At 51.0% G+C, this 27,266-nt stretch overlaps 1 protein-coding gene across 6 annotated transcripts in view; it reads right to left on the reverse strand.

The window, feature by feature from the left end:
* Nucleotides 1-3,870: 3,870 nt before the first annotated feature.
* ANGPT4 (angiopoietin 4) overlaps nt 3,871-27,266 on the reverse strand; it is a 43,119-nt gene continuing 19,723 nt past the window's right edge. The window contains exons 2-10 of one of the 6 annotated variants that reach the window (XR_015139194.1): nt 23,523-23,678; nt 21,875-21,996; nt 19,526-19,673; nt 18,968-19,200; nt 14,809-14,924; nt 12,663-12,764; nt 11,030-11,196; nt 5,653-5,783; nt 3,871-4,705 (exon numbers count right to left, since the gene is read on the reverse strand). Coding sequence is in view for 1 of the 6 variants with exons in the window: in XM_086332631.1 (XP_086188757.1) it covers nt 4,545-4,705; nt 5,653-5,783; nt 11,030-11,196; nt 12,663-12,764; nt 14,809-14,924; nt 18,968-19,200; nt 21,875-21,996; nt 23,523-23,678 (1,188 nt within the window). In the remaining 5 variants the exon portion in view is untranslated. Of the gene's footprint in view, nt 4,706-5,652; nt 5,784-10,216; nt 11,197-12,662; nt 12,765-14,808; nt 14,925-18,967; nt 19,201-19,525; nt 19,755-21,874; nt 21,997-23,522; nt 23,679-27,266 lie in introns of all 6 variants that reach the window. The other 5 variants (XR_015139192.1, XR_015139193.1, XR_015139195.1 and 2 more) reach the window with 5 other exon arrangements.

Consider the following 27,266-nt stretch of genomic DNA (forward strand, 5'->3'; position numbering starts at 1 on the left):
ACTTCTTTACCGTTCCTCATGACCACCCCAGGGCCTTGGCACGTGCTGTTCCCTCTAGTGGGAGAGCTCTTCCCACAGCTCCTCACCTGACAGCCGTTTCTCACATTTGGTCCTTGACTTAAGTGACTTTCTTCAGAGTCTTTCCCTGATCATCCTGCCCAGTTGGACCATCTGAAATCTTTTACCTATGGCTCCTATTTATTTTCTTCACTTATAATATATTAACTAATCAGTTAATTTAAATTTAAAAAATTTTGATTTTGGTGAGTCTTTCCCTTTAGTCTCTTAAGCACCATGATGTCTGGACCGTGGCTGTCTGTCTGTCTGTCTGTCTTGTTTGCTGCTCCCTCCCCATCACTGAGGCAGGCTCTGGCCCAGGCAGGTCCTCAGTACATACTCGCTATATGAATGAATGGATACGTGCATGAATGAATAAATTCCCGAGTGAACGTGCCAAGCCTGGACATTCACCACTGCCCTGAACCTGCACGACTTCCCTGTGACTAGATCACAGTCTCCCCATTGTACAGATGAAGAAAGTGAGGCTCAGAGAGGTCTTACAGGGGAGGGTAGGAAAGTGTGGGATGCTAAAGGCCATTGGACTTCCCTGCCCTCTGGACACATCCAACAGCAGCTCATAGGATACGTTACACATTAATCTAACACAAGAAGTAACACATTTATGCTGGTTGTGGCCTGAATCAGACTCCATTCTCTGAAGGGCTGCTCCATCAAAAGATGCTGATGCTGCTGTTGCCAAGGCAACACTGTTAGCTTTCCAAAGCATCTTTCATGAGAGAGGTGAAGGCCCACATGGACACTGTGGAGGGGGGACAGTCTGGAAAAAGGAGACAAATACCCTTTTCTACTGAGACAAACCATCCTGATGCTGGCTGCTCCCCTGCCCCCTGCAAAGGGCCACCTCATACCCCACCCATGGTTGCTGTCTCTGGGCTGTGCACAGTGAACTCTCTTCCCCAGTGTGGAAACTGCTTTTGCTGGAAACATCCAGAGATCTCAGGAACAATGTGTTCTCCCTGCCTGGCTCCACTGGGATTTACCAGACACCAGTGGGAAATACAGAGTAGTCTTGGAAAACTTTCCAGAAGGTTCGTTCATCCCTTGATATAGGTGGAGAGGACACCACTCCAGCCTTTTTGTGGTTGATGCCAAGATGCCTCCAGAGAGCTCTCGACGAGGGAGGCAACTGAAAGATGCAATGCACTGGAGGTGGTGTTGGCTCAGCTACTTGGATGAAACTCTTTCCCCTCTCTGAGCTCTAATTTCTTCATTGCTAAGGTGGGGAGAGTGCTGGTCTGATGCAGAGAGAGGTGACAAGGCTTCTAGGTAGGCATCGGCAGATGTAGGTATCCTTGAAGTTTCTGCAAGCAGTGGCTTCAGGAGACCTAGCCAAGGCCAAGGACATGCCAGCTAGGCCCCAGGGCCCTGTGCACTCCAAGTCCTTTATCTGGTCATGTCTACAGCTGTGGTGAGTCAGTGTTGCTGTCTTTTAGGCCTCCGCAGGTGCTCTGTCCTTATAGCACAGATGGGAACTGTAAAGGCTCAGAGAGGGCCAGGGGTGCTGCTCCAGGGGCAGAGCCGGGACTGTGAATTAGGATGTGACACCTCTGGGCAGGACACAGCAGTGTCCTTGATAGTCTGGGGCAAACCGGGGATTAGCTAGAGCCCGAGGGACAGGCCTTGGGGGCACGGAGGCTAGGAGAAGGGGCAGGGATAGAGATGAGAGCCAGGAATCTGCAAGAGGGAAGGAGAAAAAGTGAACCCCTGTTCTCGACTGCCCAGCATCCCTGCTTCCTGAAGCGGCTCCTCATTTTCTCCAAGGCCAATCCAACGCCTTGGAGGGGACTGACCTCAGTCCCTGGTTCTAGGCATGATCATGTGACCCAGGTCCGGTCAATCAGAATCACAGTGGTAAACGCAAGGATGGACATAGGACGAGTCCTGGCTGGAAAGAATTCTGCTCTTGTTGGAATCACTGGGACAGGGGAGCTTTCTGGCTGAGGGATGTTAAGCAGGCAGAACACGAGCCTGCGGTTGCTGGAGCCATCGTCAGGAGGGAACCTGATGGAGAATGAGGTCAGCATGATGGATGGCAGGCCTGAGAGGTGAGGAGCGACATCATTTGAGCACCCAGATCTAACCACACCCGAATCTGTCCCTAGACTCCCTGTATGTGAGTCAGTCCACTCCTCAGGATAAGTTTTCTGTCCCTTGCACTTGAGAATCCTGGCACAGAGAAGGAAGGAAAGTTAAAAAGGAAGGATGGACATTTTCAAGAAGAGATACGTGAGGGTTACCCCAATTGGGTTCTTGTGTTTTTAGACAACTGGAATGCAGGTAGAGATTGGAGCCTTCGCCCCACCCAGAGGAGCTCTGTTCCTGGGGCTCCCAGCAGTGCCTATACACTTGCAGTGAAAAAAAAAAAAAAATGCTGTAGCTACAAAGATAAAGCACTTAACTTCCCTAGGTCCAGGAGAAGGGGTGGCATGTACTACTAGGGCCGATTTCTCCACCCCATTCACTTCTTTGGGAACTAACATTTATTAGGCACCTGCTTCCTGCTGGGCTCTGCTAAGAGGCTGAAAGACAGTCTCATTTCCTCCTGCCCCAGCACAGTGAGGAGGGAGAATCACCATCTCCATCTCACAGACCAGACGATCGACCTTGAGAGGCAGGACCACTGGTTTCAAGCTCAAGAGCCGCAGCAGGTCTGTCTGAGTCCAAAGTCCTGCCCACGGCACCACGCTGCATACACTAGATGCTAAATGAAGGCTCGCCTAGCAAATGCTGGATAAGGTGCTGTCAGCCTTCTGGGCAGCAACCTGCCCCTAGGTACTTTTCCCTCCTGCCTGAAATGCCACCATTAGCAACCACACCCCTTGGTTTCCCAGAAGGAGATCAGCACTAATCTGTGCTGGTTTGGCACAGGGGATTGGCAGAGGTGGGACTCAGGAGGTGGGACAGAGCCAGGCGAAACGAAGGTGCCCTGCTCCACCCCACAGCCTTATGCAGGAGAAAATCTTCTGAAGATAGAGGGGTGTCCGGGCGGGAGGGCAGGTCGGTCCTGGCTGGACCCAGGTGTTGGCTGAGGATGACAGGGCTTCAGTGGCCTCATCAGGATTGAGGCCAGTGACACAGTAATGGGAGTGGGTGGCAGAGTGGCCATGGCCCCTCTCTGCTCCTCTCCTCTGAAAGAAGCTCATGAGGAGCCCCTGGTTGCCCAGACTCAGCAAAGCCCTGTCTCCATGGATAACTGCAGCATCGCTCTTGGATGAGAGAGGAGGAGACTAGGAGTTCTGGTTTGGAGGCAGAAAGGATCTGGACCCAGCGATTGGTTTCCTGCTCAAGACAGAGTGGGCAGTCCCCAAGAGTCCCTAAACTTGAGAGCTGGTGTGAGTTGGGGACACAAGAAGGGTGGACGGCAGCCCCAGCCAGAAAACTGGCTTCCTAGGGTCAGAGAAGCCTAGAAGCACTTAGTTCTAAGACCAAAGACTTAGTTCTAGACTCTTCTTCAGTGACAGCATGTCTGTTTCAACCCAAAGCCTCTTTCCAGTTGTTTTTAGAGGCTGTCTGAAAATGTTATGGTGGCCCTCATTGCTGAAAATGGTGAAAACAGCTGGGGATGGGGATGGGGCCTGGGGTTTAACTCATGACTCGGGAGAACCAATTTTCTCCAAGGGCATCCACAGCCCCAGGAGATGCTCTGAGATAATCAGGTCCCATTTTCAAATAAGTAAATTTGGGGAAAGTGGCCCACTCTAGCCCTTTCATGGGTGGTCACAAAGCACATGACCACAGTGATGGCTCTGACAATGCGTCTACATTGATTTAACCTGGTGTTTCCCTCCCTCATTAGACCACAGGTACCTTTATTCTCTCTGGAACATATTCTAGAACATTCTAGGGGTAAAGGAGTACCTCTTGGATCTCCTGGAGCCCCTGAGAAACCATGTCTGAGCTTTAGATGCTGGGGCCTAGGAGTGATGGACAGTGTGGGTGCAAATGGCGATTCCCATTATAGGAGGGACACAGCTCCTTCAGTCTTGAACAGAAAGTTCAAGGATGTGAGAAAGCTTGAAATAAGAGATGGCCTTCCCAACAACCCGGGGACAGAATCTGGGCCTCCACCTGAGTGGTTTCCTCCTGTAAATACCTTCCCACTTGCCTGAAATTCCACCACTAGCTGCATATTCCTTTGCAGAGCCCAGTTAAATCTGCTCTCCGCTTGTTCAGGATACTGCAGCCCTCAGGTGGGCAGGAGGTCCCTGCAGGAGGCAGGAGGGAAGAGGAGGAGGGACACTGAAGAGGCAGGAACCCCCAAATGTCCACCATTTCACAACTTGAGGGGAAAAGGGCTAGAGGCGACTCTTCTGGACTCCTGGGGCAAGGAGGGCTGGCTCAGGGGACCCCCAGGCTGTCCGGGACAAGGTCCTGGCATTGTGTCCTGTGTTCGAGTCCGGCTTGTCCAGGGGATACCATGGCCATGTCCTCCCTTGGGACCAGCCTCCAGGCGTGGCTGCCCCTTAGATGCCCGAGGGGCGCACCATCATGCGAGTGGCGCGCAGCGAGTAGCTGGGGCCCTGGAAGTAGTGCCAGCGGATGCCATTGAGCTTGCGCACGTGGTGACGGGCTGGATAGTAGATGCCATTGAGGTTTGAGAGGCCACAGGCGTCAAACCACCACCCTGGTGGAGGCGAGAGAAAGAGGCTTTAGGTAAATGGGGATGCAGTTAATAGGGTGAGGGCAGCCCCCTACCCCAAAGGTGAATCAGGGCTGCTGGCCCCTGAGAGAAGCCAGCTTGCTGAGGATGGGGTTGGGTGGGAATGGGTGGGAGATTCCCAGACCCTCTCCTCAGCCTGGGGCCTCCAGAGGCTGGGAGCTTGGGTCTGTCTCTCTGATGTCTCTGTCTCTTTGCTCCCTATGACCCTGCCTTTCTGGGTCTCTCTGCCTCTCACCCCGTTTCCATCCGTCTTTCGTGGATGAAACATGATCTGTGATTCTCTCTCCACCTTTCCCTCTGTACCTGCCCCTGTCCCCATGCAGCTCTGTGTCCACCTCTCTGTCTGTTCATCCTGGTGTTTCTCTCATTTCCGTCTGTCCCTGTCTCTGTGTCTCCTGAGGTCCCCTCCGATCTCTGTCCCTCTCATTCTGTCTCTCACATCCCATCTCCCACTCTCTGACGTAGCTCTCTGCAGAAAACACTGCCTGAGTCAGAGTTGGTGGGCAGCTGCCCCTCTGCCCCCAACCCAGGTCTCCCTCCTCCTGATCCTGCTTGGCCTGGAGGAGGGTTGCGGGGGAGTCTCAAATCTGGGGTTGGAGCAGATTAGGCATTTTACCCCCCTAGGGTGCACCCTGGTCCCCAGCATCAGTGCTGCTCTGAGGTCTTAGGGGAGAACTGGAGGTGCCAGCTTTAGGGGGCGGTGAGACCCTGGAGGGGACCTTAAGGACTCAGTGGAAGTAGGGAAGTTTGGATGAGGTACAGCCAGGCCAGCCTGCAAGTGAGTGAGACCCTGACCTGTACCCACTTCTTGATGGCACCTGGCTGCACAAAGACCCAAGTGGGGAGGCGATAAAGGTGTTCAGCCAGGTGAGCCTGTGCAGAGGCGTGGGTCCACCCCATCTTGCACCCACCTCCGGACAGCATCTGGGCGCACTTGCAGAGGCAGTTGTCATTGTCTGCGTCGCGCGTGCTGAAGTTGGTGCCCTGGAGGACCAGGCTGCTCTGGCGCCCTGCTGAGCCACTGTACCCACTCAGAGAAAGCCTGGAGGCCACCCGGAGGTGGTGATGGGAGAGAGGCACAGAGTCAGGTTGGGGCTGGTTGAGGAAGGGGCTCCCCTCTGGTTGTCCTGGGAAGGGAGCCCCATCCTGGATGCTGGGCCATCTTCCCTCCTGGATTGCCGTCCCTGCCTGCTGCCTCCAGGGACAGAGTCCCCATGTGTGCCAGGCCCCTCTCAGCTGGACCTGAGTCTTGGACAGTTGTGAGAGTGATCATGATAATAATAATAATAATAATAATGACTATGGCTAACACTTTTTGAACATGGACTATGTGCCAGGCATTGTTTAAAGCACTTAACGTGAGTTAACTCATTCTTGCTTAATCTTCACCATACCCTAAAACTCCTGTTTTACAGAAGAGGAAACAGAGCTCCTGTGAGCCAAAGGAGCCTTCCCCGAGTGTGAGAGCTGTGTGCCTTCCCTCCCCAGCTGACCATCCTGCAACCCCAGCCCTGTCACACCTCCTCATACTCATCCCCCCGCCCCCACTTCCAGGAAGACTTCCGTGACCACATCAGCCCACATGGATCGGGCCCCAAGGCACCCCAATACCTGTGACTTCTACCCTTGCAGCCAGGTGGGGAGGGTTTCTATTTATCAGGCTACAAGACCCTGGCAGACACCTTGAGGCCTGTGTGGTGATTGCAACCATGAGCTTTGGGGACAAAATGCCTGGATTCAAATCCCAGCTCTGCTGCTCGCCAGCTGCATGCCCTTGGGCAGATTGCTTCACCTCTCAGCTTCAGTTTCTTCACTTTTTAAAAACGGTAATGATAGCATATTAACCGTCATTGTGAGGGGGTGACCTCAGCATGTGACGAGTGTGGAGCGGTGCTGGCGCGTGCTAAGTGCCCAGCACGTTCAGGGCTTGTTGTTATCCGTCCTGTCCTGTCCGTGTGTTCCCAGCCCGGGGCGCGCGGCTGGCACAGGCTTCCACTGAGCCTGGCTGAAGACAGTGCTGGGGGCTTGTGGTGGGGGAGGGCCTCCACTGACAGCTGCGGCGGGAGCCACTTTGGGAGCAATCAAGGTCTTCTGGGTGGAGGCAAGGGGACACCAGGTACAGCCAGGGCAGTTCAGGGGAGCTCTGGTTCCCCAGGGCAGGGCCTGCGAGATGCCCCCAGAGGGATCTAGAGGGAAGGTGGTGCCTGGGCATGTGGCCTGGCTCAGTCCCTGTACCTCCCACCCATGGACTCTGCCTGCGGAGAGGGCAGGGCCAGCTCAGGGCAGACAGCCATGAAGCCTCAACAATGCCCTTAAATACATCACCCTGGGCTTGCATGACAGGTGTTGCAAACCCCCTTCCAAGAGGCCCACCTAGCCAGGGCCTCCCTGGGGTGGGAATAGGCTGGCCGGCCCACTTGCTCATATGGTCCCAGCTTCTTGTGGCTGTTGACGGCTCCCCTTAAGGGCTCAGACGTGTCACTTCAAGGCCAGGCTTGGGGCTCAGGCTGAGGTTGGGGGTCATGTTTAGTCTGGGGCCGCATGAAATCAGTGTTGGACAAAGCCAAATGATCTCATGAGGTCATTCAGCGGCATCAGCCCCTTACTGGGCCCAAGTCCTCAGCCTCCCTTCCCCGCTCCTCTGGGAGCGAGAAGGGGGATCTGCAGTCTCTAGGGGACCCTCAAGTCATGGGCCAGGAAACCCCACTTGACCCATTTTTCAGACACACTTTGAACATGTTCATGGCCGAGGCCTGGGGAACCCAAACAAACACACGGGTCCTTGGACGTCCCCAGGTGAGATACAGAAGGGGTGTGAGTTTGTGTGTCTGAGGTCGTGAGCATCTGGGTACGCGTCTTTGTGCCTGCGTGTGTATGTGTGCGTGTGTTTTGAGTTTGTGTGGCATTATCTATGGTGGATCTGGTGTGTGCTCTGCAATCTGTCTTTGTGGCTGGGTTGTGCATGTGTTTATCTGCAAGGGCTTCTCTGAGGCATGTTTGCACACGTGCCCGGTTGTGTGCTTGTGCTTGTTTGGGTAGCTATGGCACTTGTATGAGTCTCTGTGCTCTGAAGGCCCACGATATACCAAGGGGTGTGGTGAGCCCCTCCACACGAACATGTGTGTCTGTGCGTGTCCCTGTGTGCCTCTGTGTGTATCTGGTGCTCGTGCCGGGTCTGGGTGGGTGGCACCTCGGGGAGGCCTGTGCCTGCTGTCAGTGTGTGCTGTGCCTTGTCTGTGCCTCCCTCACCCCGCTCCATGGCTACTTCTCTGCAGGCTTCTGCATGCACCCCAGCTGGGCTCCAGAGGGTCCCCATCATTGTATCTGACATATAAGCGTGTCCCTCCTGCCCATGCCCCAGCTGCTGACTGCCAGGCTTCCCTGCCTCTGGGCATCCTTGAAAGGATCCTCCTCATCTTGTCAGGCAGCTGACTCTGGACAGTGGGGGCCCAGGGACCAGCGTTTGTTTCTGTCACTTTCCCCTAGCCCTTCTCTCGCAGTTTCCAGGCCCCTCTGTGTTTTCCAGGATCTTCCAAGCTGTTCCTGAATGAGCAGGGCCTATTCTTTAGGATCCCAGCAGCCTTTGAAAGAGCGTTGCTTAAGTTTAGGGTTTCTGTGGCCAGCTAGATGGCAACTCTTCTGTCTCTGCCTGGGGTGTCCTCTCTATCCTCTCTTTGTCTGGAGAATGCCTACTCTTCATAGGCATCACCTCCTCCAGGGAGCCCTCCTTGATAGCACTAGTGTCTCTGCTCCTGTGCTGTCCCCTTAGGCAACTCCTGTACTCCTGGGGGTGTGGGAAGACACACTCACCCCAAGATACACATGACGCACTGGACTGTGAACAACTTTGAGGGGTAGAGCGCAGGTCTGATTCTTCTCCAAATGACCAAGGCCAGCCCACACTTAGCTCAGGGCAAATGTTCAATATATTGTTATTATTATTTGGGGTCTGCTAAGGGTCAAATAGATGTGGGCCCTTTGAGACCTGAGAGTAATGGGCAGGGAGCTTCTCCAGATCTCAGATAAAAAGTCAGAGGCAGCACATCAAATTCACATAGGAGAGCACAGCAAGTGGTTCCAAATTTAACATAAATGCATATGTTCGTATAAATGGACATAAATAACTGAGATATGCATAGATGTAGAGATATTGTATTTCTGTCTTTGGATATATTGTTTATATATCTCTAACATTTACTTAACACTAACCATATGCTAGGCATTTTCCCACAGGTTATCTCAGTTATGACATAGATAGTGTGTTTTACTGAAGCACAGAGAGGTAAGTAACTTGTTTAAGGTCATGAATCCAACAAGTCAAAGAGTCAGGGTTCATACCCTGGGCAATCTGGCTCTAGGGCCATGTTCTTTAGCACAATGAGATATAATACTTTCTTGATATTTCTTCCCTAAGAAAAATGGCAGATCATGGACTTGGGGCCACAGAAGCTGCTGCCCCAGGACTGGGTCATGGAGATGAAATGAAGTTTAACTGTTACATGTGTAGGAAAGGGAGGCACCCCCACTTCCTGTTATGCACTTACTATGTCCCAGGCACTGGGGATGGGAACAGCAGTGAATTCGCACAGAACAGGCCAGCCAAGTGTGTGAAAGGATGGCTTGGGAACAGTAATTGTAATATAATAGTATAATATTATTTGTTGGATATTTACTAAGTGCTAGTGTTAATGCTCTATGTGTAGTATTTCATTCAAGCTTCACAGCACTTTGAGGTGAGTATACTTTGGGCACCCATTTCACAGATGAGACAGTGGAGGGAGCAACTTGCTCAGGGTCCCTCAGGGAGATAAGGATAAAGCCAGGATTTAAGCCTTGGCTTTGGTGGTCAGTGGCTTAAAGAGAGGTCAGCCAGGTGTTGTGGCTACTCACTGGTCAGCTCAAGGAGTCAGGGGGCATTCAGCTCAGCCAGCCTAGCCCAGACCTGGGGATGTTTCATTTAGCTCTAGACCTTACACTTTATGAAAGAGCATTATCAGATTGGGTTGAGTCCCATAAAGAGGGATGTCAGAAGCAGCCAACTGGATGAACCAGGAACATTTCACAGAGAGAGGGGCTGGGGGCACATCCCTGAGAGGCCATCAGAGAGGGAACTATGCATACAGTGCAAGGAGCCAGAGAGTCATGAGCGATTCTTTGGCAGGAAGTGGCTTCCCATTAATGGGAGCATTCCAGCATGGTTGGATGCTGACTGTGGCTGTAGAGGAGGTTCTAGCATCATGTGAAAAACCAGATGACATGTGAGGTCCCTTGTGGCCCTGGAACATGAATCTGTGAATTCAATTCTGTCCTGGTTCCAAGATAGCTTATCCTAATATCCTCGAGTTTCTCAGAGGCATAAAATGATGGGGGAGAAACACGAGTTTTGGCAGCAAAAATGAGTTTAAAACTATGCCTTCCCTACCTTGTAACTCTGGGCAGTTCCTACATCACTAAAGCAGGTATAGCAACACTTACCTCAGAAGGTTATGAGTGTGTGTGCTCTGTCACTCAGTCGTGTCCGACTCTTTGTGACCCTATGGACTGTATCCTGCCAGGCTCCTCTGCCCATGGGGAGTCTCTAGGCAAGAATACTAGAATGGGTTGCCATGCCCTCCTCCAGGGACCTTCCTGACCCCAGGGATCGAACCCAGGTCTCCTGCATTGCAGGCAGATTCTTTACCGTCTGAGCCACCAGGGAAGCCCTCAAAACGTTATGGGGAGGATTAAATGGAGCTATGTGCCTGGAACATAGTAGGTGCTCAAGAAATGCTCATTTCTTTTTCTGAATGGGACCAAGAACCCAGGCTGAGGGGGATGGTGGGAGACCTTGGTGATTTTATAAGTTGCTCATATTTAAGCCCATCCTGTGTTACAGAGCTACGGAGAAGCTGACTTGACTCGCCTGAGTTCACACAGCGAGCTGGAGAGAGTGAGAATGAGCCTAGGTCTCTTACTTCCCAGCCCGGAGACCTTTCCACTTCCCCTCATAACATAGGACAGACTGGGAACATCACTCCCGCGGTTCCAGGCCTCTGCAAAATGACTGACTGACCTTGGAAGGCCCCTTCCTGCTCCCGGCATGGCAGCGTCAGTGGCATTCTTTCCACCCCACCCAGTGGCCGGGCTGTGCTGAGTGCTAACCAGCTGCCTCCAGAGCCCATGACGCGCACCCAGATGGGGGACAGATGGCAGGAACAGGAGACGCCCAGGGACTGACCCCTGGCGCAGACTCTGTAGCCACTAGCCCAGGGTCCCCCACCCACCCACCAGCCTGGGCCCCGAGACCACCTGTACAGCTGCGCCTCGCTGCCCAGCTGGAAGTGCTCATACTGGGCGTAGGCCTCGTTGCCTTCCCAATCTTGCAGCTCCACTCGCAGAGAGTAGGTTGCCCTGCTGGTGAGCTGGTGCACCACTTCATTGCCTAGCCAGTGCTCTCCGGCTGGGTTGCCAAAGCCCTAGGGAAGGGGAGAATGCGGGTGGGTTGCATGTGGAGGACAGAGGCTACGCCTTTGGTTAAGGATCTGGGCTGGGCCGGGCTCTGGGGACATTCACCCAAAGCCACTTTGCTAAATGACCAAGTTCATAAAGAACAGTGTGGGCAGGCCTAAGGGTGGAGCTCCCCAACTTCTAGAGTAAAATGACTAAGACTTTTGTAAATGTAAAAACCTTTTAAAAGCAATTGAAATCACATTTCTACGAAGTTCAAGAACAGGTCAAAAAAAGTCTGTGGTGGTAGAAGTCAGAATAACCACTACTTTGGGGGTGTCTTGACTTGGAGGAGACACAAGGAGGTTTTCTGGGGTGCTGGGAATGTTGCATATCTATCTTTGAAAGGTGGTCACATGGGTGAATACATATTCACTGAAAGGTCACTGAATCTTACTTACACTTAGGATTTGGGCACAGAAATGCATGTATATTAAATCTCAGTTAAAAACTAGCTAAAAACTTAAATCCGCTGCATACATGGCTGAGCAAACTTTGTTCAGTGACATGGCAGCTACTGCAAAATTTCAGTAACAGAATTGTAAAACAAAGAGCACTGAGGTGGAAAGTGTCCCAGGGTGACAAGTATCCAACACCCTTAGCCAGGACAGTAATTCAGCACTAAGGACAGGGCACACCTAAGCCCCACTCCCCATTTTAGTACCACTGATCAGCCTAATGGTTTATAGTCAGCACTCTTGTGTATTTCTGCTTTTGAGCACCCTCTTGCTTTTTGCCATTTGAATAATTCTTTAAAACCCAATTGGTTTAAGAACAGTCATAGCTTAATTTGCTATTTATTTTCAAGTATTTATCAAATGGACAGCAAACAGACACACAAAAAATAGTATTGTTATATTTCCGTTTGAGTATCTTTTTCTATTTCTTTTGCTCTTAAAAACTTTAAGAGCTTTTAAGTCAGCTTGCCAAAAATCCTTTACTCAAAATTTAATTAAAAAATTGGAAGACAATCAGGCATTATCCCTCATCTTGTAAAATGCATGGGGTCTTTGAGCCAGCAATTCTGCATTAAAAAATCTCTCCTACAGATGTAGTCATGTATGTGTGTTAAGACAAAGACATTCATTTAAGCAGTGCATCCCGGGGTGGGCAGCAGAAGTTACTTTTTTCTGTTCCATTTTTTGGTAAAATTTTTCCATCAACATGTATCTTTTCCAAAAATTAAAATAAAATGAAAGCTAAACTTTCATTTTTAGGATATACGTCAGGACTTGCAAAGAGAAGGTTCAATTTTGGGTGTTGGAGTCCTTGACAGTGAATGTGCGCTGGCTAAACCTGTTTGAAGGGAGTTGGTTTAGGCAGGCTGATTTTTTTTTCTGAGAAGGGTTGAGGGCAAACCAGATGCCTGCCCACACCCCACATCCTGCCCCAGGTTTCAGGACTGACAAGATCCTCCCCAGGGCAGCAATGTTACCTGTTTGTAATCCTTCCAGTTCCGTTGGAAATTCACGCTACCATTCTCACGGCGCTGAATGAGGGTCCACCCACCTCCACTGGCCTCCATGTCACAGAACACCTGGAGAGAATTGAGAAGGTGGGGAGTTGGAAGCCCCTGGAGGCAGCCAGAAGCCAGGTCTGGGCCAGCATGAGGGTCATCTGACTGACAGAACATCACAAAGCAAACAGTGAGCTTGGTGGTCAAGGGCATCGCACAGATCCAGGCCCAAACCCTTCCTTTCTTCATTTGTCAAACGAGGATGCTAATACCTTCATCTTTTTGTGCCTTAGGTTCTTATCTGCACAATGGAATTGTCGTGAGAACTAGATGAGTCATCCATCTAAAGAACAGAACTCAGTAAACGGAGGCTTTTCATTCACTATTATTGCAGGGTTCCTTTAAAAATGAAATGCCAAGAGGTGTAAAGTGCTTGATATATGGCGTAGACTCAGGAAATGTTATTACAGGGGTTCCCTGGTGGCCTAGTGGTTAGGATTCAGTGCTTTTATTATGGAGGCCTGGGTTAAATCCCTGGTTGGGGAACCATTTTGCATGCCGCACGGTTGGGACAAGATACCAAAAAAAAAAAAAAAAAAAAGTTATTACATTTGGTGGACAAATGTTTTCTGAGCACTTAGTAGGTAGCAGGCTCCATTCAAGGCATCAGATCAGATCAGATCAGATCAGTCGCTCAGTCGTGTCCGACTCTTTGCGACCCCATGAATCGCAGCACGCCAGGCCTCCCTGTCCATCACCAACTCCCGGAGTTCACTGAGACTCACGTCCATTGAGTCAGTGATGCCATCCAGCCATCTCATCCTCTGTCGTCCCCTTCTCCTCTTGCCCCCAATCCCTCCCAGCATCAGAGTCTTTTCCAGTGAGTCAACTCTTCGCATGAGGTGGCCAAAGTACTGGAGTTTCAGCTTTAGCATCATTCCTTCCAAAGAAATCCCAGGGCTGATCTCCTTCAGAATGGACTGGTTGGATCTTGCAGTCCAAGGCATAGAGAGTGCCAATATGGATGAGACAAAGAGTTCATTCTTTTGAAGAGCTTACCATCCATTGCAATCACATCTTTCAGTTTAACTTTTGTTTACATATTAATTTTTCAGCCAGTTCAGTAGATTTCAATGTTTGATGAGGAAATACTTGGTATCTAGTCCCATATTATTAGTAGACAAATCAGAGACAAATGAGAGATAAATCAACCCCCAGGGCTGGTTAGATCTGGAGGAAGCTAGCAGACTGATATGGCTAGAAGGTCTAATACAGCTGGCAGACTACCGAATATGAACATCTGGGCAGCTACAAGATGAGTTCCCAAGAGTCAGGGACAGCTCGGGAAGGCTTCCCAGGGGAGTAGCATTGGAACAAGGCTTTGGATGTTGACATGCCTGCCAGGTAGAGATGAGTGGAAATAGCATTTCCAGTGGAGGAGGGGAGTAGCTGGAATAGAGGTTCTGAGATGTTAAAGGTCTGTTCAGGAGAGAAGACAGTGGTATATGTTGTGAGGGTAGCAGAGGTTGCAGGAAGGGAAACTGAGGTCCAGAAAGGGGAAAGTATATGCTCAAGGTGAATGGGTCAAAGTAAAGCTGAAGTCTGAGCCCAGATCTCTTACCTCCCAGGCCAGCTCTTCCCTCTCTATCAGTGCTCCCAAATTTTAGCTATTCACACTTCCCAAATCCCACCATAGCTGAATTTACTTAATTCCGTATAAAATATTTACTTTAAAAGTGGTGTCTTTTTTCACTTAAGTAAATACTCAGACTGAATGCATCTTAAAAAGGATGTCTCAAACTCTTCCTCTTTTGGGTTTGGCCCCCAAACCCTCCCTCCTGACATCCACATTTTGCCTTGACTGCGCTCCCTCCACACATTTGATAACTGGTCCTCAAAGTTCAGGGTCTCCATCAGTCCCAGTCCCTAATATCCCACATGGAACAAGCTAGAAAATATCTGCTTTAACCACATGATCTGACCCCTGATTGGGTCACCCCTACCTTCTCTGGGATCTCAGATGTTGGACAAGGCCTGAAGTGAATGTGGGGAGCAGGTGGGGGTGAGCAGGGGTCCTTTGGCTCAGCACCGTCTGATAGCCTCAGTCCCCAAGGAGCCCCCTAACCTTTCTGGGCTCTGTCACATTGGCCACATGGATGGTGTAGATGCCACTGGCATTGGCCCCAAAGCGCTGGATCTCTGCACAGTCCTGGAACAGCTGGTCAGCTGCCCTCATGGAGGCTGCAATGGGACAAGGTGAAAACAATTAGCAGAGAGCAAAACGCTTCCCAGGTGGCTCAGTAGCAAAGAATCCACCTGCCAATGCAGAGACACAGGAGATTCCGTTTCGACCCCTGGGTTGGGAAGATTCCCTGGAGCATGGCAACCTACTTCAGTATTCTTGCCTGGAAAATCCCATGGGCAGAGCCTACAGACTAGTCCACGATGTCACGAAGAGTCAGACCCGACTGAGCATGAATGTACATTGATGAAGATGGGGGTGGCTTAGTGATAAATAATTCACCTGCCAATGCAGGAGATGCGGGTTCGATCCTTGGGTCAGGAAGATCCCTTTAGAAAACTTATGAAATTTTGCCTAGCTAAAAATTTATGACAAATTTTGATTCTACTTCTTTGACTTAGTATGAATAGAACAGTATATTTCTAATTTAAAAGAAAATGGACACACAACAAGCAACAAAGGTTTACTGTATAGCACAGGGAACTATAATCAGTATCTTATAATAACCTATAATGGAAAATAATCTGAAAAATTATATATGTGTATATATATAACTGAATCATCTTGCTGTATACCTAAAACACTGTAAGTCAACTATACTTCAATAAAATATATATATTAACATTTTTTTAAAAAAGAAGGAAATAGTAACCCACTCCAGTATTCTTGCCTGGAAAATCCCATACAGAAGAGCCTGGCGGGCTACAGTCCATGGGGTTGCAAAGAGTCAGACGTGACTGATCAACTAAATAACAAGGTGAGAGGGAAAGGGCCAGGTGGGCACTTCTGCCTGCTCTGTGCCAGGTTCTGGGCTGGGAGATGTTGGGGACACAGAATGTATCAGGCCCGGGAGGGTTTCCTAGAGGAGCTGACAGTGAATTGGGACCTGGACGAGGAGCAGGGACTGCCCAGGCGTAGAAGGGAGGATTGTCTCAGGCTGAGGGAACAGCACAAGCACAGGCTCCAATGTGGGAACAGGACTGCTGTGTGCTGGGGTTGGGGTATGGTGAGGGGAATTTGGGGCTTCCCAGATGGTGTTAGTGGTAAAGAACCCACCCGCCAAAGCAGGGGACCTAAGAGACATGAGTTCAATCTCTGAGTGGGAATATCTCCAGTATTATTGCCTGGAGAATCCCATGGACAGAGAAGCCTGGCAGGCTACAGTCCATGGGGTTACAAAGAGTTGGACAGGACTGAACTGACTTAGCATGCATGCACGCGCCTGCACATGCATGCGCGCGCGCGCACACACACACACACACACACACACACACACACACGGAATTTGCCTGAGGCCACGGAGAGGAGATGACTCACACCCTGATCTCAGACCTGAGGCCAGAGGGAGCTCTAGCTGCTCAATGAACTGGAAAGTGTCATCAAGGAAGGAGAGAGGAGTCTTGAGATTTCAGTTTTGAACATGGGGCTGAGGAGCGCAGACTCTGGCAAGGAAGAGTGCTCTGGCCAGAGATTAGGACAGAGACTGGGAGGGATGAGACTCAAAGCAGGAAGGCCAGAGATGAGGCTGTTACAGTCTTTCAGGACAGGTACTGGGGCTCCAACTCCACTGAGGTACTTCTCTATTTCATAGACCAGAAAACTGAGGCCCAGGAGTGAGGTAACTGGCTCAAGGACACACGGCTGGGTCGGGTGGGAAGGGATGAGCAGGGCTTGCCTTCTCTCTGGGTCTCACTGGGGAGCTGTCCTTAGAGCTCCCTCGGGGTGGGTGGCCCAGAGTCTCCTCCACAGTCCACTCTACCAGCATCTCCTAGGTGGGCCCCTCCCCTACATTCTGCTTTCCCTGGGAGCTGACCATTGGCCTTAAGAGAGGATATGAATATAATGGCCAAATTCCACCAGGGCTCTGGGGGCCTCCAGGCTTAGCAAGAAAAAAGTGACTATTGGTAAATAAACTATTCAAATCCCCTCTCTGGCTCCTTTCGTGGAATCCATTAGAGCTTTGGGCTATGAATCCACCAGAATCCAATCTTGGGTAGGTGGGTATCCAATAACTAATAATGTTAGTCACTCAGTCTTGTCTGACTCTTTGCCACCCCAAGGACCCCAAGTAGTCTGCCAGGCTCCTCTGTCCATGGAATTCTCCAGGCAAGAATACTGGAGTGGGTAGCCATTCCCTTCTCAGGGGAATCTTCCTGACCCAGGGATCTAACCCAGGTCTCCCACATTGTGGGGAGATTCTTTAATGTCTGAGTCACTAAGTTTAAGGTGGGTATCCATGGACAGGGCTAAAGTTCCAGATGGATAGGTATCCTGGCGAGGGACAAACCAGGAAGCTATCAAGTGTGTGACTTCCTGTTTTTGGCTTCATACTTGAACCTGGATCCTGGATCTTGGAGCTGAGGCACTGTTGAAAGGAGGCTATTATTCCCAGATCGCAAATGAAAAGACAAAAGCCCCCAAATCCATCCCAGTCTGTGCAAAAACATTCCCTGGACAAGATCCCCATGGTCTCACTGGCCAGGCCCCTGGTCCCTGGGGAAGGGAAGCAGACATTGGGCCACAACTGGAGACTGGGTTGGCAGTGAGCCGGTGGGGTGAGGTGTTGGCCCCAGGCCCCATGCCTTTGGCTGAGCTACAGGATGAATTTAGGCAGCCTCATTGCCACTATGCACAAGCCAGTGATGGGTTCGGGTCACTGTTAATTACGGACGACATCCAATTCTCTTGCCTGTGGCCACCTCAGACCTTTTCAAACCTCCACCTCGGGGTGCCCAGCTTAGATGGCGCTATGGTGCTGTCCTCTGTCTCCACAATGCTGCCAGCCAACAGCGTCTGGAATCCATCACTATTGTTTGACTCCTGTGCCTTAAAGGCTTTCCAGCTTCCCCCTATGGTGACCCAGCAGCAGTAGGAACCCTTTCCCTGTCTTTCTCTCACCAAGCCATTCTCCCTTCCCTGGTTCCAATCACGCTTCCTAAATGTTAGTCCCTAGAAAATGAGTTAGTCCCTTCCTGCAGCCCTCAGATTAAAGTCTCCTCTCCTGCACACAGCCTTTTAGGCCTTCCATTGTCTGGAAAAGACCCTGAAGCTGGGAAAGATTGAAGGCAGGAGAAGAAGAGATGACAGAGGATGAGATGGTTGGATGGCATCAGTGACCCAATGGATATGCACTTGAGCAAACTCTGAGGGATGGTGAAGGACAGGGAAGCCTGATATGCTGCAATCCATGGGGTGGCAAAGAGTCAGACACAGCTGAGCGACTAAACAAGTCTGGAAACTTCAGGGACACTGCTAGCAGGGCACCTAGCACATACCAGGCACTTAACAAATATGCAAGTCCTCCTCCTTCCCTCAGAGACCCACAGAGAGGGGCTAGCCATGTTTTGTTTTGTTTTGTTTTGTTTTTGGCAAGAAACAGTTGTGGAACTATGCTGTTCACTGGTGTACCCCCAGCACCCAGCACTGGGTGGCTCAGTAAGTGCTTGTTGACTGAGTGACTGACTCTGGAACTGAGTGATTGAAGTCGGCCCCATTAGAAGTGGGGGCTGGGGAGCAGGCCCAGCCATTGTCCTTTCTTAGGAAACTGATCCAGAGGTGCCTCTCCTCTCCTGTTTGGTCCTCTTGGGTTAGAGGGGAGAGAAGTCCTTGGGGGGTAGGGTGGGGCTGAATCCAACCTCTCCATTCTGTAGACAGGGAAACTGAGGCTTGGGGATGAGGGGGCAAGCCCAAGCAAGCGGGGATGGAGGGTGGATCCTGGAATCCCCAACTTGTCAGTCTGGGCTGGTGGTGTCCTTCTTATCACCACCCGTATTGAACAGATGGGGAAAGGGAGACTAAGGGAGGGATGGGGCATGCTCAAGGTCACTCAGGGAGTCAGGAGGAGTCTGGATTGGTTCCTCTTAGGACTGTGGTTGTTGTCACCATGATGACTACTCTTTGTTGTTTCTGTTTCGTGATTGGGGGCGGGGATGGTCCTTCCTGCAGTGGCTGCCAGAACAAGCATGAAAGGGCAGGAGGGTAAGCAGGGTCTCCCTCCCCTCTGCTGCCCTCCTCCCACACCCCGGGCGCCCCGGGCGCTCACCCGGGCCCTGGGCCATGACGCGCACCAGGCGCTGCACCGACTCGAGCAGCTGGTGCTGCTGGCGCTGCAGGAGGCTGGAGTTGCTGCTGGCGGCGCGCAGGGTGCGCTCGAGGCCGGCGAGGGCGCCGTTCTGGCGGCCCAGCAGGCGCCGCAGTCGCTCCTTCTCGCCGCGGAGGCTGGCCAGCTCCGCCTGCTGCTGCGTCTCCAGGGCTTGCACCCGCGTCTCCAGCGCGCTGCAGGGAGGGGAGGGAGCGCACAGGGGTGAACCCGCCGCCCCCACCGTGCAGTCACACTCAAGGCTTTCCCCTGGGTCCTCGGGTGAGGCTCAGACCGCACCGGGGCTCGGAGAGGTAGCGTCCTGCCTAGGGTTCCACAGCCGGGAGGTCCGTGCCCACGGATAGCAGAGTGAGGAATGGAGGAAAGAGAGACCTGGCCCTGGAGTAAAATGCCTTGGGGTCCAGCAGAGGAAACAGGTGGGGTGGGAGGGACACACCAGCAACCAGCTAGCCGTGATCAAATCCCAAATACGTGTGTCTTTTGAAATAGCAGTCCACTCACCAGAGACAAGTTCCAGGGGGCATGGGCAAGAATGTCCTTTGGGAGAGTTGGTTGTAATGGGGAAAAACAAAACAGCCAAAACGCACAACAGCCAGGAGTGGCTGAAGCTCTTCTGTTCTGGTTTCCCTGGAAATGATCTGGAGCAGTTCTGAAGAGCAAGGAGGCTGAGCTCAGTTGTGCAGAAGGGAAAGAGGCCAGGGACTTGGAGTGGCACATCACTGCCTCCAGTCTAACCCCGCATGTGAGAAATTAAAAGAGAAAGAAAATGGTATTAATGTAAATTGTTGAGGGATACTCGGGAGCTTATAGGAAGAGGCGTGGATAGACATATGGAAGGACATGGTGGTACCTGAGTTTGTAGAGAATGTGAAAGAAAATCCACTAAGTGCTGGTACTTCTGTGGATCAGGTTTGAGCAGATGGAAATGAAAAGGAAGGGGTGGGTGGAGGGGGCCAACTTTACCTTTCATTTTGTACAAGTGTCTATTGTCTGAGGATATAATAAGCATGAGGCATTTTTGTAATGAGTTTTTTTTAAAAAGAAAGAAATTTTTGACTCAGCTTTTGCACTTCTGGCATTTTGTCCTACAGATTTGTTCACATGTGTGTTCAATAAGGTATGGGGAATATATTCATAGCACCACGTGTTGGAATCATAAGAGACTGGAACAACCTCAGTACCCATTAACTGGGCACTGGGAAATATATCTGGGGACAGGCGTCCAGTGGAACATTATGCAGCTGGAGAAAAGAATTCACAAGTGTGTCACGTAGCTATGGAACCATCTCCAGGATAATTGAAAAAAAAAAAGAAAATATCATCTTCCAAAGAATAGTATGTTCCACTTGGGTTTAAAAAGGGTTAAAAAGGGGACTGTGCATACATACTTGCCTCTGCTGCCAGTGGGTGGGTAGCTGAGAGATGACGCAGGAAGGAGATACTTTCTTATGCATGAGGCTATGCCAACCAGTCTCCAGTCTAAGAAAATGAGTCCAGCCAGGGCCGGAGGAATTTCTCTGGACCCCAGATTATGCCTCAGGAAGAGACAATTCCACCTGGACTCTAGAATTTTAGCTGTCTCCATGGGCCAAGCGTGTATTGATGACACCCTCCATCTTCACTGGTTTCTGTATGTGGTGGTCGCTCAGTTGTGTCCAACTCTTTGCGACCCCATGGACTGTAACCTGTCAGGCTTCTCCATCCATGGGATTTTCCAGGCAAGAATACTGGAGTGGGTTGACATTTCCTTCTCCAGGGGATCTTCCCAACCCCGGGATTGAACCCGGCTCACTGGTTTCTAGGCACTTTAATTCAGTTCAGAGTCATTGGTAGTATCCCAGTGCTTCCCCCTTCCCTTGGGATGGGGAGTAAGAATAAGGAGGTATACAAACTATCATTAATGGCCCCCAGATCACAGGGAGCTTGAGGATGCTTGTATCCTTATCTTGACTCAGCATATGAGCAACAATAACATCTCATTCTGTACACAGGCCTGTGACTGCTTACCTGTGTGGGTTTTGCTTTCTCCACCAGCCTGAGCTTGGCAGTTTTTTCTCCACTCAGCTCGAAACTGAGATGAAATCAGCTTCAGAGGTCCATGTCTCTGCCTTATCTGTACCCCAGGACTCTTTCTTTGTAATTTAAAGGGTGTTCCCTTTGTGTTTATTTGCTTATAAATGCTGAGACTCTCTGCTAATACAGACAAGAAACATATCACTGTGGTTGTTTCTGGGAAGGAGAGGAGTTGGTAGGTGAGATTATATTTATTTATTTACAGATATGTAGATCAAATTAAGATGTACAGGGTGAATTGTATGTTATCCAAATGGTGATTCAGAAAAGCTGTTAAAATCTATAAAATAAATAAAGGAAGATAGAAAAGAAGGAAAGAAAGAGAGAGAGAGAGAAAGAAGAGAGGAAAAATCAGGGTTTCCCACGTCCCAGGAAAATGCCTGTCTCCTGTCCCCACTCAGGACAGGGTGGTCAGGCCCCATGCCTGCCTAGCCCCTAGCCTCAGCCTCAGCCAAGCCCCAGTGTCCACCTTCACTCTCAACTTTAGTCTGATCTCCTACCCTGGTTTCAGGCCTTGCCCTAGCCCTGGCCACGTCCCAGCTCTAGCCCCAGCCCTAGTGCCCCCTCACTCCAGTCTTGAGGCCTCTACCTCTGGCCCTAGCCCCCATCCTGGGCACTAGCTCAAGTCCACCTTTTCATTTTGCCCCCTGACGGAGCCCAGCTCAGGCTGGTTCTGGGGCTCACCCCAGATCCCCAGCCCACTTGGGTCCCAGCCCAGCCCTGGAGCTCAGCTCTGGTCCCTGCCAGGGTGTCCCGTGTCAGGGTGCCAGTGCCCACCTGTTGTGGCCCTGCAGCCGGTGGAGCTCATGGCCCTGCAGCAGCAGCTGTTTCTCCAGCTTGTTGGTGGACAGTGAGGTCTCCAGCAGCTGGATCTCCATTCGTGACGTCTGGTTCAGGACCTGCCCCGACAAGGGAGGTGGGGAGAGGGGGCTTTGTAAGCCCTTTAGGAGCCCTGCCCAGCAGCCACACACTTGACCTCAGGCCCTGACATTCCAGAAACTTGCTGACCTATTTACACCCTCTCACTCATAGACCCTAATATCGTGGTCCTTTCTTTCCTTCTGCCTTGTTTCTGGAAATTCTTTCCCAACCCGTGCACAGACCATGACACCTAGCTAGGCTTGTGATTATCTTAAATTTGCTCTTCCCCATCCCTGTACATGGAGTTCCATTCCTCCTGCCATGTACGTGGGAGGAATCAGCCTTGACCTCCCCCCCAATATCTAATCCATCAGCAGTTAGATATTTGCTCCACCTCCCGAATGGCTACATGGCCACTCTCCTGGTCTCCTCTATGACCCGCTTGGCCCTGACCTCCATCTCTCACCCTGTGTCTTGTACTGGCCTCTTCACAGGGCTCCCAGTCCCCGACCTTGTCCTCTATAGGCCTCTGTTTGGTTGGTAGTCTGGGGTAGACTTTTAAAATGCGGACCCTCTGCTCAAAATCCTCCTGTGGCTCCCACCGCACATGGTGGTGGCTGGCAAAATCCTGTAATGCCACCTGTCCCCATCACCTCTGATGCTGGCCCACAAGTCTCCCTGGGTCATTCCAGCCATACTGGCCTCCTTGATGTTCCTGGAGCTTGCCAGCTCTGTTCCACCTCCAGGCCTTTGCACATACTGCTCTCCCTGTTGGGAAGGCTGTTCTAGTAAGCCTGGCCCCAACCCTACCTTCCCAGCAGTGCCTTCCTGGCTGTATTGTCTAAGCTTGCAACTTGTCCCTCTCGCCACTCCTGGCACACACTCTCCACCGGTCATTTCGTCCTTGCTGTTGTCTCCCTAGCACTATCACTGTCTCATACACATGCTATTTATCCTGCTTGTTTTCTTGGTGCTCATGAGAAGGAAGCTCCAGGGGCGTACGGATGCATACCTATTTTATTTACTGCTGTAAACTAGAACCAGGCATCGCCAACAGGGCTTGGCACATAGTAAGGTTTAAGAAACACGTGGCCCTTTGTCAGCTGTCTTTTCAGCCATTCATTTACTCACTCTCTCACTTATATTCCTGTCCCTTTCCTACCTCCCTCTCTGCTGCTCCCTGTGGCCTCCTCTTCCAGAGTTGTTGTCCCCCTGAGGTCTAATAAATAGGTCTAATTTATTATCCACATTTTCCTGAAGCGTTGTGAGCCCCCTGAGGGCAGGTGTGTTTGTGCTGCTGAATCCCAGCTTGGACCGGACACAGGACTCACAGAGGCAGAAGAGCCAAACCCAGTGTCTGCTGTCCCCCACTTCCTGCTCTGGGCTCGTGGCCTGGTGGGAGACAGTTCTGTGATGGGGTCATCAGGGAGGGGTCCCGGGGGCTGCAAGGTCAGAGGAGGCTCTGACCTTCCCCAGGGACAAGGGTCAAAGCAAGATGACCAGGGTTATGAGCCAGCCTGGCCAGCCACGGTGCCCCCAGTACCACCCCCTCACCCTCTAGTACCTGAGCCTCCACGTCAGTCAGCTTGCGGGTCTGGGCGGTGGTCTGGGTCAGGAGACTGGTGCCCAGCTCCAGCATGGTGGCTGTCTGGTTCTGGACCATGTGCTGCTGGGCCTGTGCCAGCTCCAACCTCAGGTTCATCTGGATGTACCTTTCCAGCTGTGAGGAGATAGACGGTGCACTGGGGTCATGGGTAAGGGTTAAAGGGAGCTTCCTGTCCCTTCCACATGTCCCCTGGAAGGATGTAGCGCAACTGGGGGAGGCCCTGATGCCAGGTCAGGCTGCCATCACCTCTTGCTTACTCTATTTGTTGCTTTCTCCTCAACCTCTCTGCCTCCATCCTTGTCCCATACACAGCCCATTCTCTACTCAGCAGCCAGAGGGATCCTGTTAAACTGAAGTCAGATCACACTTCTCCTCCGTTCAGAGCCCTCCCAGGGTTCCTATCTCACCAAAGTCTTCCTTGGAAAAGTCAGGGAGGAAAAGCCAGTCCTCCGTGACTGCAGGTGGTTTTACGACCTGGTCTCCTGCTACCACTCTGGTTTCCTGTCCTAGTCCCCCTCACTCCACTCCAGACACCTTGCCTCTGTGACACCCTTCCAACACAGCAAGCATGGACCTACCTCAGGGCCTTTGCACATGCTATTCCCTCTTGTCTGGATCCTACCACCCCACACCATCTACAAGGCTCACTCCCTCATGTCATTTCAGTTCTCTTCCAACCCCTTATCACACCCCAACTTTGTATTACATATTTTTTGTTTGTTGCCTTTTAAAACTTGCCCTTGACATGTCAATGCCATGAAGCCAGGAGCTTGGGCTTGCTCTCCACTTTATCTCCATGTCTAGCACAGTGCTTAACATACAGTGGGTGTTAAAAAAAAAAATGTGTTCAATGAGTCACTAAGAGGGGAAGCAACAATTGTCATCACAGTCCCCAACGTCATGCCTATGACTTAGCTTCGTAGGACTGAGTCAACAGTGGGAAGAGGGGATGCATCTTTCCCTATACCGGAGTTTGCAAGTCCATCCATCAAACCGGACTTTTATTTTCTGGCCCCCTCCATCTGTGAAGTGGAGTTGAACTGGCCAGTCTCCAAGGGTCCTCCCAGCTCAGATATCTTGGGATCTGACAAGCTAATGTTCATTTCTTTGACAGGGCTGCTTTTTCCCAAGAGCAGGAGAAGCTGGCATGAGACCAGGATCAAATTGCAAAGGTGAACGGCCTGTTCTCAGGGCTCAGTGCCTGAGGACAGAAAGCCGGTGCCTCTCCTCCACTCGCTCTCCATTGGGCATATTTGCTGGCCTCTCGCCACCATCTCGATCCCCCAGCTCTGGCTCCTTCCCACCCCCTGTCACTCAGCCCTCCAGGAGGTCCAACAGGGCAGCTCCCAAGGTCCCTGGGAAGACTGGTGTTTCCCAGGGAGATGGGGTGACCTTGGCTGGGGGTCAGGCTTCAGCTGCCTCTTCCTGAGTTCTTCACCTCTCTTCCATCTCAACTGTCTGCTCCCATACCTCCCTCACCTCTGTGCTTTCTAAGGGGGGCATGGCTCGTTGTAGTGCAATGTCAAATCCTGAAGGGGGCGCAAGTGGTGTAGATCAGAGCCTTGCTTCTTAAAGTGCGTCCTTGGGGCAAGCATCACCAGGGAGCTTGTGAGAAATCCAAGTTTCCAGATCCAGACCTACAAAATCAGAAATTCTGGGGAGAGACTCAGCCAACTGATGCTTGCCCAAGTGGAGAGGTCACAAAGGGGACTTGAGGACCAGGGAGATAAGTGTGTCTGAACTTCTCAAGCCTTTGTCCCTTTGACCCCTTCTTTCCTCTCCTGCCCCAGCCTCTGCATCAGGCAAATGTGTCCAAGGGTCCCTAGTTAAAAATTAAAGAAAAAAAATATCCTTGACTCCACAGATTCCCTCTATCTGTGTCTCCAATTTCTCTGCTCACCCCCAAACAACATAACTTCTTGGACAAATTATCTCCATTTTTCCCTCCCTCTCCATGCTTGCTGCTGCTAAGTCGCTTCAGTTGTGTCCGACTCTGTGCGACCCCAGAGACGGCAGCCCACCAGGTTCCCCTGTCCCTGGGATTCTCCCGGCAAGAACACTGGAGTGGGTTGCCATTTCCTTCTCCAATGCATGAAAGTGAAAAGTGAAAGTGAAGTTGACCCCATGGACTGCAGCCTACCTGGCTCCTCCATCCATGGGATTCTCCAGGCAAGAGTACTGGAGTGGGGTGCCACTGCCTTCTCCATGCTTACTTTTAAAAAAATAATATTATTATGGTGTTCTTCACACACACACATTCACACAGCATAAATAATAGTATAATAAAATCTGTGTTTTTACTACACTCAAGAGAAAAAATACAACCCATATGGTTGAATCCTGTGCACCACTGACCTGTCCCCAGCCCTGGAGAGACTCTTTAACACACCTCGTTGTAACTGTCTTTGACAAGGGTGGTCAGAAGACACTTCTGTGTCCTCAGCTTACTCTCCGTCTCAGCAGCAGTCACCCATATGGCCACTCCCTTTTTCTGGAAGAACTTCCCAGGTGTACCCTCCCCTAGTTTTTCTTCTCCCCTCCCTATTCCTTCCCCCTCCCCTCCCATCACCCTCTATCTGATTCCTTTTTCAGGCTTCTTGGGGGGCTCTCATGCCCTAATCCTGGGTATTCTGTCTGTAGGTCACAGGTGCCTAACTGGGGACCACAGGGCCTGTGAAGAGAATTCAGGGGGTCCATGAACTTGGGTGAAAGAATAATTACATTTTTCTTTTTTGTTCACTAACCTGTAATAAAAATTTGGCATTTCCTTCAATTACAAGCCAAGGTCCAAAATCATAACACTGTTAGCTGATCCTACAACTGGGCTTCCCCATAGCTCAGTTGGTAAAGAATCTGCCTATAATGAAGGATCTCCCCAGTTCAATTCCTGGGTTGAGAAGATCTGCTGGAGAAGGAATAGTCTACTCATTTCAGTATTCTTGGGTTTCCCTGGTAGCTCAGATGGTAAGAGTCCACCTGCAATGTGGGAGACCTGGGTTCGATCCCTGGGTTGGGAAGATTCCCTGGAGAAAGGAAAGGCTACCCACTCCAGTATTCTGGCCTGGAGAATTCCAAGGACTGTATAGTCCATGGGGTCGCAAAGAGTTGGACACAATTGAGCGGCTTTCACTTTTAATTATGAGCAGAGATTCCAAATCATAACACTGTTAGCTGATCCTGCAACTTCATTACCAACAGAAATCACAAATATTTCCTATCACAGCATAGATATTACAGTGTCATAAAATACCAATCATGACTTCAGAATATTGGACATTCTCAAACCCACCACTGGGTAATGTTACAACTACAGCGCATTATAATCACAATGTCACTAGGTGTTCTTATTTTATGCATTTAAAGCAATATTCTGGGCTTCTCTGGTGGTAGAGTGGAAGAGGAAGAATCCGCCTGCCACTAAAGGGGACATGGGTTCGATCTCTGGCTCAGGAAGATTCCACACACTGCGGAGCAACTAAGCCCGTGTTCCCCAGCTACTGAGCCTGCAAGCTCTAGGGTCCACAAGCCACTAGTACTGAGCCCTCGTGCTGCAAGTACTGAAGCCTGTGCGCCTAGAGCCTGTGCTCTGCAATAAGAAAAACTACCACAATGAGAAGCCCACACACTGCGACTAGAAAGGAGCTCCTGCTCTTCACAACTAGAGAAGAAAAGCCTGCAGGCAGCCACAAAGACACAGTGCAA

This window comes from Bos grunniens, chromosome 13, assembly GCF_055505025.1.
Source record: "Bos grunniens cultivar Pamir isolate PY7600 chromosome 13, Bosgru_T2T1.0, whole genome shotgun sequence".
In the NCBI taxonomy this organism is placed as follows: domain Eukaryota; kingdom Metazoa; phylum Chordata; class Mammalia; order Artiodactyla; family Bovidae; genus Bos; species Bos grunniens.